Source organism: Arvicola amphibius, chromosome 4 (genome assembly GCF_903992535.2).
Source record: "Arvicola amphibius chromosome 4, mArvAmp1.2, whole genome shotgun sequence".
Lineage (NCBI taxonomy): Eukaryota > Metazoa > Chordata > Mammalia > Rodentia > Cricetidae > Arvicola > Arvicola amphibius.
This window is the reverse complement of record NC_052050.1, coordinates 45,646,763-45,662,553: the sequence shown is the minus strand read 5'-3', so window position 1 is coordinate 45,662,553 and position 15,791 is coordinate 45,646,763. Positions and strand designations below refer to the sequence as shown.

General features: G+C 42.2%; 1 protein-coding gene across 2 annotated transcripts in view; it reads left to right on the top strand.

Moving 5' to 3' along the window:
• The window catches only part of Crk (CRK proto-oncogene, adaptor protein), a 28,418-nt gene that overhangs the window by 5,136 nt on the left and 7,491 nt on the right, over window positions 1-15,791 (top strand). Inside the window, exon 2 of one of the 2 annotated variants that reach the window (XM_038325946.2) lies at window positions 5,229-5,764. In XM_038325946.2, the coding sequence (XP_038181874.1) occupies window positions 5,229-5,764 (536 nt within the window). The remainder of the gene's footprint in view (window positions 1-5,228; window positions 5,765-15,791) is intronic. The other variant, XM_038325947.1, reaches the window with a different exon arrangement.

The window sequence follows — 15,791 nt, the reverse complement described above, 5'->3', positions numbered from 1 at the left end:
TGGAGTTACAGGTGGTTGTACTACCATGTGAATGCTGGGAACTGAATCCAGGCCCTTTGCAAAAACTCTTAGCTCTTAGCTGCTGAGCCATCTCTCCAGGTGCTCTTCAGAGAAGTGCTTTAGTAGTTACTGAGAGGCTTTATGGGGGCGGGGGGAGAGTCCAGTGGTGAGAAAAAATAGGGCTTGCCACCAACTTCACTATACTCCTGTGAATTGCAGATTTCCAGGAGAGAATTCTGAGTTTGTCAGATCTATCAGACTGTTCTGCTTTTGAGAGTTATCAAGATGACATGGAATCTTCTCTGGCAAAAAGCGTAGTTCAAAGGATTTTTGGGGTGAATTGAAATTTTCTTGGAGTTGAATCTGTAATGTGTGTGTTTTGTGTGTCTGGGTATGAAGGCTAAAGATGGGTAGTGGGCATTTCCCTCTCGATTGCTACTTTATTTATTTATTTTAATATTTATTTCTTTATTATGCATGCAATATTCTGTCTGTATGTCTGCAGGTAAGAAGAGGGCATCAGACCTCATTACAGATGGTTGTGAGCTACCATGTGGTTGCCGGGAATTGAACTCAGGACCTTTGGAAGAGCAGGCAATGCTCTTAACCACTGAGCCATCTCTCCAGCCCTGCTACTTTATTTTTTGAGAAAGGACTTTATTTTTTGAGAAAGGACCTCTTACTATACTTGGATGACACCAAATGCCTAACTGTTTGGCCAGTGAGCCTCCTGGGGTCCTTCAGTGTTAGTCTCCCAATGTTGGGTTTACAGGAACATGTCCTCAAGCTTGGTTTTTCATTGTGGGTGCTGGGGATCCAAATTCAGATCCTTGTGCCCATGCACAAGCTTTACCCACTGAACCATCACCCCAGCCTGAAATTGAATATTTCTTAAGGAATCGAGAGGGTTTGAGGGAAGGATGAATTGTCAACTTATTGTGGGGATCAGGAAAACTTGTGGGAGTCTGTTTTCCCATGTGAGTTTTGGGATCATACTGAGGTTGTCAGACGTGGTGGCAAACGCTTTTACCTACTGAGCCATCTTGCTGGCCCCCAGCCTTTTAGTATAATTTATTTATTGTAAATTTTTAGTTGTTGTATATGTGCATGATGTGTGTGGGTGCATGTGTTGAGGTGTATGTGTGGAGATGAGAGGGAGCTGGTTCTCTTCTGCCATGGCTATGTGGGTTTCAGGGATCAAACTCAGGTTGCCAGTATAGCCCTAGCAGTCCTGCAATTAACTATAGACCAGGCTGGCCTTGAACTCAGAGATCCTCTGCCTGCCTCTGCCTCCTGGGTGCTGGGATCAAGGTATGCACCACTACTGCCTGGCCACCACTATTTGTTTTTTTTAAAGGCAGAGTTGTCTCCCCCTCTGTGCCTGACACCAGTCACTTCAGAAACTGTTAAATAGATGTTTGACCCTGTTTTATGGAGAAACAGAGTCATAGAGAAGAAATTAGATAACAGTTTATACAGCCAGTAAATGAGAATCTGATTCCATCCAACATGAATCTAAAAAGTACCATGCCAATATCTACTCTTTTTTAGAAGATTTTTATTCACTTGTTTATTATTAACATTTGTTACGTTTTTTTGAAATGGCCTCATGTAGCCCAGGCTGGCCTGGAACCCCACCCCTTCCCCCATGTAGCCAGAAATGATCTTGAACTCCTAATACTCCTGTTTCTACCTCCCAAATATTGGGGCTGTCGGCACAGGCTTCCTTAGTCTTCAGACTACCTTGTTAGCTGGAAGGTGGCAGTCTTTAATCCTATGTATTGGGCCAGTAGTGGGTATTTAAGCAGCTTTTGTAAATGCTATCGGCAGAGGAGAAGCAAGAAAGGATTGGTAATGAAGGAAAGAGGAAGTGCTGTGAGAGTTTGGAAAGGTTGATGATGGAGCAGCTCTGGGTGATGTTGCCAGAAGTTACCTGGCCAGTTTTAGCACAGAGCCCTCGGGTGTTATGAATTCTTTGTAAAAATTTATGTGGTCGAAGGCCTGAAAATCTTAAAAATTGTTGGTTTTGCAGATAGCAGAGAAGCACCTAACAAAAAAAAAAAATAACAAAATCTGTTTGCTTATTTATTTATTTTGTTACTTTCTCACTATGTATATTTTGGTGGAACTCAGTTCATAGACCAGGGTGCCGGGGGAAATTAGGACAAACTTTCTGTTTCTGCCTCTTAAATTCTGTGATTACAGTTGCTAACCACTACACCTGGCTAATACTTATTTTTTGTTATGTTAATTCATCACTGTACACTCAAGCCAGGCTTAGTGATGTAAGCCTATAATTTAAACTCCTTGATAGGCTGAGGCAGGAGGATGACAAGTAGAGGTCTTGTCTAGGTTACAGACTAAATTCAAGGCTAATCTGGGCAATTTAGTAAGAACCTTTCTCAAAATGAAACCTGTGTAGCATGTGTGAGGACCTAGGTGTAATCTCAATATCCAGACTGCACATTAAGAATCTCACTCCGGTTTGATAGAGAGTGAGGTTTTCCAAGTCCCAGGCAGCTGTGAGCTCTGTAGTTGGTTCTGTCCTCTAGACTGACCGACTGTATCTCCTTCCTTTCCCTCCCTGCTGTTTCCTGCCTTTGGCTGTTTGTGGTTAGGAGGAGGGAAAAGGAACCCAAAAGCATAGCTGTGGTGAGGTCTGGGCTTATCTGTGACTATGTGCATTCTTTTGTCTTTTCTTCCCTCTGGAGTTTAATCAATAAAGTTTGCTTGCCCCATATATCTGATTGCCTGCTTAGTCAAACCAGGCATCCCTCCATTATTGTAGTGCTAGCAGCATAGAGGTGTGCAGGTAAAGTGTGTCATAGGTTTGTTTGTTGCTTTGCTTGTGTTTTGTAAATTGAGATTACAGAAGAAGGCCAGTGAGCCCAGTTTATATACCATGCAGTATTAGCAGCATTAGAACAAGGAAAGAACTAAACTTATCTTTGACTATTTTAAAAAAATGATTTATGTGTTTTGCCTGTATGTGTGTTTGTATATGCACCATTTTTGTACCTGCCGCCCATGGAGGCCAGAAGAGGGTGATGGATCTCCTGAAACTAGAGATACAGTTTCTGGATCTGATCCTCTGTAAGAGCAGCACACAAACTTAACTGTGTGAGCTTGTGTGCTGGAGGCGCTTCTGAAATTTACCCTTTAACGTTTTCACTGCACTCACCTTCCAAAGGGGTTTGGCTTAGTGGTATTCTTGGTTCTTCCCCCAGCCTCACACAAGGGCATTCCACTTGCCCTTAGTACTGCATGGGGGTGGGGGGGACATGGTGGATGACGGGGTTGCCTTTCTTCTTAGAGTACAGGTGCTTAGAAATGTTCCTGACTCAGCAGAACTCCCCGTTTCCTTGTGATTTGCTGTGTCCTAAGGCAGTTTATTACTGCTTCTGGTTTTTATAGACACACATCTCCCCTGTGGAAAGATGTCTTTCTAAGACACCCCACTTTGTTTCCTCCTCACCGCACTCTTCACACCTTTGTCTCTTTGTAAGTTGCTTAAAGCTGGAAGTAGAATATCATTCTACCCCTTTCCCTGATTTCAGAGTTAAACATGTATGTTGACTAAGAATAATCCACACAGGGGCCAGGGACATGGCTCAGCAGTTAAGATTGGTTCCTGCGTGTCTAGAGTTCTGTTCAGCAGCCACATTAGAGTGCTTCCAACTACCTGTAACTCCAGTTCTAGGTGATCTGACCTCTTCTGGCCTCAGAGAGTCCTACATATAGCTGATATGGAGCATGTGCGAGCGCAAACACACACAAAAAAAACCAAGTCCATTTGCTTCTGCTTCCTGAATGTTGGGATTAAAGATATGTTCCTCCACCACCCAGCTTCAGTTTTTTTTTTTCTTTTTTAATAAGTAACTCCAGCTCCAGGGTATCCAAATCCCTCTTCTGACTCTAGGCACTTGCATGCACATGCACATACCTCCTCAGAGACACATGCCCATATAAAAACTGAAATATTTTGAGTCTGAGATGACTGTGAATAGAAGCACTTGCTTTTGCGGAGGACCTGGGTTCGGTTCCTGATACTCACATGGCACCACACAAAACCATCTCTAATTCAAATTCCAGGGAATCTAATGCCATCTTCGGAATTGTACATTGTAGTATGAGTTTAGAGTAGATTGCAAGTTTTTTAATCATCTTTTTGTTTGTTTGTTTGTTTTTTTAAGACAGCTTTCTCTGTAGCTTTAGAGTCTGTCCTGGAACTCACTCTGTAGATCAGGCTGACCTTGAATTCACAGAGAGCCAAGCCACTTAACTCTGCCTCCTGAGTGCTGGGCTTAAAGATATGCACCACCACAGCCCAGCTTAAGTTTTTCTCATCTCTTGTTGAAGCAGTTGCATATACCTATTAAAAAGGAGAGCTTGAAGCCAGGGCCTTTAATCCTAGCAGTTGAGAGACTGAGACAAGTGGATCTCTGTGATCTTTGTGAGCTTGGTCTACAAAGTGAGTTCCAGGCCAGCCAAGGCTACACAGACTCGGTTTGAAAATAACGGCAACAACAACAACAACAACAACAAAAACAAAAAAATACCAGGCAGTGGTGGTTCACGCCTTTAATTTAAGCGTTTGGAAGGCAGAGGCAGGCAGATTTCTGTGAGTTTGAGGCCAGCCTAGTCTACAAAGCGAGTTCCAGGACAGCCAGAGCTGTTACACAGAGAAAGCCTGTCTTGGACCCCCCCCCAACCCCCCAAAAGAAGAGCTTGCTGTATTTCCTGAGGCTGTAGAGTACATTTGGTTTATTTATGGGGTAGCAACAGAACACTGGGAGAATGGTGAAAAAGTGTGTGTGCTTTTGCAAGCCAAGTGGCCCGCTCTGTTATGGCTGTCTTCCCTCCGCATGGTGATGGGCATCTTTCTTTTTAGAGGATGCTTGTTTTACTTATTTTATATGTATAGGTGTTATCTCTGCATCATGTGGTTGTCAAGTGCCCAAGAAGTCAAGAAGATGGGCATTATATCCCTGGGACTGGAGTTAGAGTTGTGAGGCCATCGTGTGGGTGCTAGTAATGGGATGCTCAATTTTACAGGGTGATAGCCGTTTAGACTGTGAAGAAAGGGGTTGGGTTTTGTTTTTTGTTTTGTTTTGTATTCTTTCTTTGCTGGTCAAATATTGTCTAGCTATGTATGAGAAACACATAAAAATCTATTTCATCTGCAGTATGGTATATCTTCAAATGACACTCTGCTCTATTTTTTCCAGGAGTGAGTCCCTCCCGGCTCCGAATAGGAGATCAAGAATTTGATTCATTGCCTGCTTTACTGGAATTCTACAAAATACACTATTTGGACACTACAACATTGATAGAACCAGTTTCCAGATCCAGGCAGGGTAGTGGAGTGATTCTCAGGCAGGAGGAGGCAGAGTATGTGCGAGCCCTTTTTGACTTTAATGGGAATGATGAAGAAGATCTTCCCTTTAAGAAAGGAGACATCCTGAGAATCCGGGATAAGCCTGAAGAGCAGTGGTGGAATGCGGAGGACAGCGAAGGAAAGAGGGGGATGATTCCAGTCCCTTACGTGGAGAAGTATAGACCTGCCTCCGCCTCAGTATCGGCTCTGATTGGAGGTAACCAGGAGGGTTCCCACCCACAGCCACTGGGTGGGCCGGAGCCTGGGCCCTATGCCCAACCCAGCGTCAACACTCCGCTCCCTAACCTCCAGAATGGGCCCATTTATGCCAGGGTTATCCAGAAGCGAGTCCCTAATGCCTACGACAAGACAGCCTTGGCTTTGGAGGTACATAATGTGCAAAATGTAGAAAGACGAGATCTGCTCCAGGGTCTCCCTTTTAGACCTCTTACAGCTTTGTAGGAATGCTGATGCAGCGCCAGCTTTGTAATGTTGTAGATGTCGAACCATTAAATACTGATGTTGGCATTTTATGTGGGTTTTCTCTCTTTTAGAGAAAACCTGTTTTGCAATGAGTAAACTTAAAACTGTATAACTGAATGTTCTGATTGATCTACTAAACCTATTTTGACTAATAACCACCTGAATTCATAGGAATTAACATGAAGTAACTTTTCTCATCTATATCCTAATTTCTTTCTTGCTTTCTGTTTGTCACTGTCTAAAACAAGATGGGTTCACACAGATTAGAATGTAATAAGTGGTATATAGCAACATGGTTAAGTGGGATTTTTTTCCATAATTTTTATTTTATTTTATTTCCTGTTTTGGAGACTGGGTGTCTATGTAGCCCTGCTGTCCTGGAACTCACTTTGTAGATCAGGCTGGTTTGAAACTCAAAGAGAACTGCCTGCTTCTGCTTCCTGAATGCTGGGATTAAAGGTGTATGCCATCACTGCCCAGTCAAAAACTGCTTTTATTTTAGTGGATAGGCTTACTATTAATTATGTTTGACATGAATCAGACAAGGCTGAATTCTAGTCTTGGCCAGGCCCTGGGTTTAGCCCTTAGGGTGACAGACACACACACACACACACACACACACACACACACACACACACACACACAGAGAGAGAGAGAGAGAGAGGGAGGGAGGGAGGGGGAGAAAACATGGTATATAGATATAAATAGATATAAATTGAGCCACAACTAAGAGGATGAGTTATAGAAAACAGATTGACTTTTCTAAGGGTTGTTTTTACCTTTAGTCCTTCATTGAAGCCTTCTTATGACCTGCCATCATTGCACTGATTCCTTTGTTCCTCTCAGCACTCTCCTTACCTGTTTCAATGCAGAGGTGGCCTGCTGTCTATCTTTCAGAGCCTACCAATAGACTGACATATAAATAAGTAGCCAGCTCCCATAAGCATAGCCTTAGGTTATGTGGACACAGTAACAGTAGCAGGGAAGGGGTAGAGTACTCCTGTGATTTGACTCCTCTCTTTACTTTGGATTGTGTTCCTACAGTTAAGGGTAGAAGCTTCCTGTAAGTGAGAATCTTAGTCCACAGAATAAACAAAAATTCATTTGAAACAGACTCTGATATTAATGATTTTTTAAAATTAATTTTTATTTGCCAGACTTAGTGGTTCACACTTTTAATCCCAGCAGTTGGGAGGCAGAGGTAGGAGGATCTCTATGAGTTGGGGGCCAGCCTGGTCTACAGAGCAAGTTCCAGGACAGCCAGGCCTACACAAACAGAACTTCCATCTCAAAAAGCCAAAAAAAAAAAAAAGTTTCTATTATGGATGTTTTCCCTGCATCTGTCTATATTCCGTATGCCCACAGTGGCCAGAAGAGGGCATTGGATGCCCTAGAACTGGAAGTGCAGTCTGCCTTGTGGGTGCTAGCCCTGGAACTCTGGTTCTTTGGAAGAGTGGGTTGTGGATCTTAACCACTGAGCCATCTCATCAGTCCCCAAATTTTCATTTCTGATCTAGTGGGTCTGTAAGTTGAGTTAATTGAGTTTCCTATGTTTGACTGAAAAAGTATTATTCATTTATTCATTTATAATTAATTTTTCTTTTTTTTTTTTTTTTTTTTTTTTTTTTTTGCGAGACGGGGTTTCCCTGTAGTTTCTAGAGCCTGTCCTGGAACTAGCTCTTGTAGACCAGGCTGGCCTCGAACTCAGAGATCCGCCTGCCTCTGCCTCCCAAGTGCTGGGATTAAAGGCGTGTGCCACCACTGCCCGACTAATAAATAATTTTTCATTATTTTTTTTAATTTATTTATTTTTGAGGCAGGGTCTCACTATGTAGCTGTGGCTGTCCTGAACTCTCTAGGCTAGGCTGAACTTGAACTTACAGAGAGGATGCTGGGAGTAAAGGCATAATGTCACCACAATGTCCAGCTGTTTGTTTGTTTTGGTTTTTTTTTTTTGTGACAGGGTTTCTCTATATAACAGGCCTAGCTGTTTTGGAATTCTTCTTAACTTGCTTTTTAAATCAGGCTAGCCTCGAACTCAAAGAGATTTGCCTGCCTCTGCCTCCTGAGTGTGTGCCACCAGGCCTGGCAATGTTCAGCTCTTTAAAAGTGTTTTGTTTTGTTGAGATGAGGACCCATTCTAGCCCAGGCTGGCCTAGAGCTCAGTATGTATCCCAGGCTGGCCTCCCATTTATGACACTTCTGCAGAAGCCCCCAAGTGTTAGGATTATAGGCATGAGCCATCACATCCCTATCGGAAGTTTGTATTTTTTGAGATTATGTCCTAACTTTGAAGGACCATGTCTTGGCTTTGAGAAATGGAATGTATGTTGTCTAGGTCACATTGCTTAGAAGATAAAGAAGGCAAGGCTTTAAGCTCATGAAGTTGAGGTGATGATGCTCACATCTAACATGGTGTGTGGGCTCTTAACATTGATTGCAGATCTTACTAACAGACGAGTATGAAAATGGCATTTCTGGAACAGGTCACTGCCTACCCAGAGGAGGACAGTTATTGTGTCGGTTTCTACTTCTTTGCCAAAGTTTTTTAAAAGATTTATTTTATTTTATGTGAGTATTTTGCCTGTATGTATGTATGTATGAGGTTAGTACTTGTTATGGATAGTTGTGAGCCATCATACCGGTACTGGGAACTGAATCTGGATATTCTGCAAGAATAGCACTCGTTCTTAGCTGCTAAGCCATCTCTCCAGCCCAGTGAAAGATTATTTTTAAGAATGTCTCTGTTAATTAGGAGCATCAATGCTTACAAATGTTTGAACTGCTTTCTGTGATAAATACTATGAAAATCTTGGTATAAAAATATGTTTATTACTAAAAAGGGCCTCTTTCAAGATAAAACAGATACCGTAAAATGACTTTAAACACCTTTCTTACATGCTTGAAAATATAGTTTAGGCTGCACATAGTGTTATATGCTTTTAATTCCAGAACTTGGATCTCTGTGAGTTCAAGGCCAGTCTGGTCTTGATAGTAAGTTCCAGGACAATCAGAGCTACAAAGTTTTTGTCTCAAAAACAAAAACAATTGGCACATGGGAATGCTTCAGTGGGAAGGAATCCAGTAATCCTAACTCTCCTTTGCTGTAAGGAAAAGACTCCTAGGAAAGCAGGTTGAACTGAATGACAGTGAATCCCAGCATGATGGAGGTGGAGGTCAGAGGGTTTCAAGTTAAGGCCAGCCCAATATAATCAACCTTGTCCCTGATTCCAGAAAAGGAGGTTGGGTTGAGTGAGCTATTCAGATTATTAGACGCAGTAGAGATGTTAAACCAAGAGATGCAGTCTTTTTTTGTCTTCATAACAGTGTTGCGGTTGGTCTTCCTCGACACAGATGATCTTTTGTTTCTTTAAGTGCATTAATGGTTGTGGGAGCTAGAGACATGGCTCATGGATTAAGATTTTTTTCTTTTTTCTTTTACAGAGGACCTGGGTTCTCTACATCAGGCAGCTCACAAACTACTTGGAAGTCTAGTCCCAAGGGGATCTGACATGCTTGCAAACACAGAAATGAAACATTTTCTTTTTTAAAAAAATGTTTGTTTATTATGTATACAATATTCTGTCTGTGTGTATGCCTGCAGGCCAGAAGAGGGCACCAAACCTCATTACAGATGGTTGTGAGCCACCATGTGGTTGCTGGGAATTGAACTCGGGACCTTTGGAAGAGCAGGCAATGCTCTTAACCACTGAGTCATCTCTCCAGCCCCTGAAAACATTTTCTTAAAGATGATTTTTAGTTTTTTTTGGAGGCAGAGTCTCATGTATTATAGTGCCTTTTACATGTATGTCCCTGTGACGTTTGAGAATATGGATGAGCAGCAGGCCTTTGGTGTATCTAATTAGGCTTCTTTTAATCACTCTGGCTATAGATTTCTGTTCTTGGAGACAGGTGTTTCATTTTCTTCTCATCATCCTCCTCCTTGGGACATCTTATTTGGAGTCCTAGAATGAATGGTCTTGGTGGGTCAGAGGTTCAGTACTACAGCATTCCTGTAGTGTGCACAAGGCCCTGGTTTTAATCAATCCCTAGGTGCGTGCCCCCCCCCAGGATTTTGGAAATAATAAATTCATCTCTCAAAAATGTCTTTGGTATCTTCATAATAACTTTTTTTTTGAAAGCCCAACTTTTAGTTTTTTGAAACATGGTTTCTCTGTGTAGCACTAGCTGTCCTGGAACTTGCTCTGTAGACCAGGCTAGCTTTGAACTCACAGAGATCTACCTGCCTCCTGGGTGCTGGAATTAAAGGCGTGTGCCACCAACCACCAGGCGAGAACCCAAAAACTTTTTATGGGTTTTTAATGTAGCATAGCCTGGTCAGTAAAGTCTAGGCTGGCCTTGAACAGTATCTTCCTTCTTTAGCCTTTCAGATACTTTTTGTTGGTGGTGGTTTGTTTGTTTGTTTTCATGTTTTTCTTTATATTAACTGGCTCTTTGTTGTTTCGTTAGTAACTTAAGGTCTGGACAGGGCTATACCATTGAGGTATATAGCCCCCAAATGCTGAGATTACAGACCCTACCACTATGCTTGGATTCAGTCTTAAATACTTGTGTCCTAATAACATAATGGCTGTTTTTAAAAACAAATGTTTAAAAAACCCACCATATTTTTATTTTAGCATTGACTAATAACTTACCTAGTGAGATGTGGATGTCAGTGACACCTCCTGGTTTCTCATACCTTGCGATCATGTTGAACATTGCCGCTCTTCAGTTTTCACTTTACATTTATTTATATTTGGAAGTTATCTACACTCTTTTGAGGGATTGTGCAAAATAATGAGTTTATGACATTTTTGTTTTGTGCTCATATTCAAATCCTATTACCCACCTTTGGTTACTTGTTGTTTGTTTTATAATTTATTGTATTTTATGTGCATTGGTATTTGGCCTGTATGTATGTCTGTGTGAGGGTGTCAGATCCCTTGGAACTGGAGTTACAACAGTTGTGAGCTGCCATGTGGGTGCTGGGAATTGAATCTGGGTCCTCTGGAAGAGCAGCCAATGCTCTGAACCTCTGAACCATCTCTCTAGCCCCTTGTTTGTTTGTTTATTTGTTTGTTTTGATTTTTTGAGACAGGGTTTCTCTGTAGCTTTGGAGCCTGTCCTGGAACTAGTTCTGGTAGACCAGGTTGGCCTCGAACTCACAGAGATCCACCTGCCTCTGCCTCTCGAGTGCTGGGATTAAAGGCATGTGCTACCACTGCTTGGCTTGTTTGTTTAATTTAAAAGATTACATTTATGTATTTCTTTTGGGGAATACATACATGTAATGACTTTACATGTGAGATTAGAGGACAACTTGGGAGTCAGTTCTCTTCCACCATGTGCCCACTACAGGGGTGCACTTTGGGACTTAACTCATTGTCCATACCTTGGTGTTTTTGAGACTGGGTCTTATGGAGCCCATGCTGTTCTCCGTTTCCTTATGTAGTTGAAGATGGCCTTGATCCTGATCTTCCTGCCTTTGTCTTCAAGTGCTGACACCATGCTTGCCTGGACAGTAGATGGTGTTTTTGATTTGTTTGGTTTTGGTTTTTGGAGACAGGATTTCTCTGTGTAGCCCTAACTGTCCTGGAACTCGTTCTGTAGACCAGGCTGTCTTCGAACTTACAGAGATCTGCCTGCCTCTGCTTCCCAAGTGCTGGGATTTAAAGCATGCGCCACTACTGCTCAGCCCTGGATAGTTATTTTTATTTCTTTTATCATTACGTTACAACTTCCACAACCCACTTCATAAACATGATATCTTTCAAATACACCCATAGCATAACCTTTTGTCAAAGCTGTGTACTCTAGCCTAGAGACTTTTTTTTTTAACAAAAGGTTTATTTATTTATTCAGTATACAGTGGAGTTTTGCCTGCAAGTATGTCTGTATAAGGAAGGGTGTCAGTTCCCCTGGAACTGGTACGGTTTCTTTGGACAGTTGTGAATGATCATGTGGGTCCTGGGAATTGACCTAGGGCCGTTTGGAAGAGCAGCCAATGTTCTTAACCACTGAGCCATCTCTCCATTTTCACCTAGTAATTCAATACAGATCAAGTATTACTGCATTTCCCTCAACAGCTTAAAATACTTTCTGACACTCCTGTGTGTTTTGTGCCATGCGTATAACATTACAGTTAGGGGACTTTAGGTCTCATTTATAATACTAATCTTTAGAAAAAAAAATTTGTAGTATGGGGATTTGAACCCAGGCCTCTCCTGGGCTCTATCACTGTGATACACCCACTGACCAGGAAAATTACTTGTTTAGCTTTTTTTGGGGGGAGGTGGGCAGGGGTTTGCTTGTTTGTTTTAGGGACAGGGTCTCATTTTATAGCCCTGGCCTGGAACTTACTGAACCAACGTGGTTTTAAACTCACAGATATCTGCCTGCCTCTCTCTCCCAAATTCTGGGATTAAAGGTGTGCATAACCACCATGCCCAACTCCCAGCTTTGGTGTTTTCAATGGTACTAGAGATTAAATTAAGGCTTTGCATGCTAGGAAAGTTTATCTATTAATGAACTATATCTCTAGCCTTTTCTTTTTGAGGCAGGAACTCAGATTTGTAGCCCAGACTTGTTTCAAAGTCAAGGCAATCCTTCTGCCTCAGCCTCCCAAGGACTGGGATTACAGGTATGAGACACTATACCTGGTTTTCAGCCCCTTTTGATTTTATTTATTTAGACATTATCTATGTAGCTTTGGCATTGAATTCACTATGAAGACCAGGCTGGCCTCAAACTCAGATTTGTTCACTTCCTGAGTATCAGGATTAAAGGTGTAAACCATCAAACTTAATCTATCCTTCCACCTTTACTTGACTTACAGAAATTGAATGCAAGTTTTATGATTTTGAAGCAAGTTCTCTTACTGTCTTGCTAGCTCACTAGTAGCATTATGGGAACATACCAGGCTCCACTTGTTGTCTTGTTTATAACTATCTTCTGGTTACAGTGGCTTAGTAGAGAGCTTCTGAATAGAGACCCTGTAGCCACCAAACCCCTGCAGAAGGGGAAGGAGAGAGCTGACTCCACAGAGCTGTCCTCTAGCTTCTGAAGCAGGCACAGAGACACAATGACAGATAAACTATTCACAAAACAGCAAGCTGGATTTGATTCAGAAGCAGCGATTTACTGACTCCTGCCTTAGAGTGCTATAATTTCCTTAGCTTTCTCCCCAGACAAATCTTAAACTGTTTCTTTGCCTTTGTTATGTTAAAGAAATGTTTTGGACAGGCCTGGGGAGGTGGTTCTGTGTTTGAGTCCCTAGAACCTACATAGAGAGGGAGGAGCAACAGCATGTTCCTTTAATTCAGTAACTGGATGAGGCAGACACAGGATCCCTGGAGTTCACTGGACAGCTAGGCCGTATCAAATTGGTGAGCTCATGTTCAGTGAGAAACGCTGTCTCAAAATATATTGTGGGACTGGTGAAATAATTCTGCAGGTAAGGATGCTTGCCATCAAAGTCTGAGATCTGAGTTCCGTCCTGGAAACCCATGGTAAGAAGAGATGGGACTCTACAAGTTGTCTCTGACCTCCATATGTGTGCTGTGGACTAAAGGCTTGCTCGCACATGCGCGCACACACAGACAAACAAGCAAATGTAAAGAGCTAATTTTAAAATACACCTCATGAAGAAAATACCTGCTGTGAACCTCTGGGCTCCCTGGCATACAGGAGGCCACTGTTTCCCTGGCTTTCTGTCCCTGCTTGGGGCTCACTGGAGTCCTGGAGGTCTGGATCAGTGGAATGCTGGGGATTATTGCTGCCTTTCCTGTTAGGTAATAGGGACAAAACCTAGAAAAGCATTCACTTGGGGTGTACCTACAATTCCTGATAGCCACTTATTTAGTGAATTACAGAATTTAATGCCATTTTGGCTCCAGTTTCTTTTTCATTATTGCTAAAACTTCCTGGTGAGGATAGCTGGGTGTTCTATTGTTCCTGGACCACTCTAGGTTTGAATATGTCTTCACTAGGGTCACAGCTGACTCTGGCTGTACAGAGCCAGGAAACAAACCGGTTTGCTAAGTTTCCTGGGAGCCAGTAACCCTATTCAGTCTCCTTTATGGATCACTCACTGCTTCATCTTCAGGCTCGCTCTTGAGGATGTTACAGGATCAGTCATGAGGATAAGGACCAGATGGAGCAACGGTGGTAAAAAAAAATCATTGGAGCTTATAACATTCGGAATCGTCAAGGTCAAGAACCTGTCTCAAGCTCCTTCCTCCTGTACCCTCTCACACCAAGAGAAAAGGGAAAAAGAAAAGGAAGCTAAGCTGACCTTGTGAGGCTAAGAAGGAATATTGTGTTCAAGGCCAGTTAAGAATAATACATAGCTAGTAAGTACCAGAGCAGCTAGGACTATATAGTGAGATGATATCTTAAGGAGAAAAAAAAGTCATCAGAACTTTCATGTGTACACACCCATTATCCTGTACTTGGGAGGTAAAAAAGTCATCTTCAACTAAGTTTTTGAGAGTCTTGATAATACATGTTAAGGTATTTTCTTTATTTCTTGTTTGTCTTTGTGGTTAATGTTGAATAGAGTTTCACTGTAAGCCAGATTAGTTTTGAGTCTCCTGGCTCAGCCTCCAGCATTCTAAGATTATATGTGCTGCACTATGTACTCTAACTGGCCTTTTGTTTTCTATTTATGCTCATTTTAAATTTGAAATAATGGGCTGGAGAGATGGCTCAGTGGTTAAGAGCACTGGATGTTCTTTCAGAGAACCCGAGTTTAGTTCCCAGCACCCACATGGCAGCTCTCAACTGTTCGTAATTCTAGCTCCAGGGGATTCAACACTCTCACACATGCAGGCAAAACATCAATGCACATAAAATAAAAATAAATTTTAAAAAATATTTGGAATGGCCAGGTAGTGGTTGTACTCGGGAGGAAGAGGCAAATTGAGTTCCAGGACAGTCAGAGCTGCAAGACAGAGAAACACTGTCTTGAAAAACAAAATTGAAATGAGTAATGTTATAACTGCCGCAGTCTTTACATTCAAAGGAAAGATACAAAGATATTTTAAGGTTGTGACATTTGAGCTGGTATGGCTTGTCTTTAATCACTGTATTCTAGAGTTAGGGAGAGGCAGGAGTATCTCTTGAATTCAAGATCAGCGTGGTCTACAGAGTGAGTTCTAGGACAGCCAGGGCTACTCAGAGGAACCCTGTCTTGAAAAACAAAACAAGAAAAGATTGTAACATTTTGCTATGGGTTATAGCATATATCCATAATTCCAGTATCCAGCAAGCAGATAGAGAAGGATAATTGCAAATTTAGCCTGGTCAGTATTGGAAGTAATAGGCTAACCAAGAATCCATAGTGAGAGTTTGTCTCAATAAAGAAAAACAAAAACATTTATCATTTCTGAGGCAGATACTTTTATTCTACTGGCTTTGTGACACTTTCCCAGCACTTGGGAGGAGCAGAGGCCGGAGGATTTCTAAGAGTTAGAAGCCAGCCTCGTCTCTGTATTGAGTTACAAACTGTCCAGGGTTACACAGTAAGACTCTTACCTCAAATTAACAGACAAAAATTAAATAAAATAGCACAAAAGCCAGGCATGATGCTGCACACAAGAAACCCCAGCACTTCGGAGGTGAGAGGGTCTGGGCAGGAGGAGCAGCAGTTCATTCTCTGCTGAGTGTGAAGTCAGCCTGAGCTACCTGACCAGCTCTGAAAACCAAATAAACCTTCCTCTTTTGATGCCTGGGAATTGACAGCTGTCCTTTTCCCCAAACTGTTGGGAACCCGTCTGATGTGGCTTTGATGGGAGCTCTTGTCCCGGCCTCAAGAGCCCTGAAGCGCTTGGAGCATTTCAGGAGGACAATCTGGGGCACTAAGGGTTATTTTAATAATTGTCCGTTTGATTAGCCCAGCTGACCACTTAACATGTCCCCCTTAGGTCCA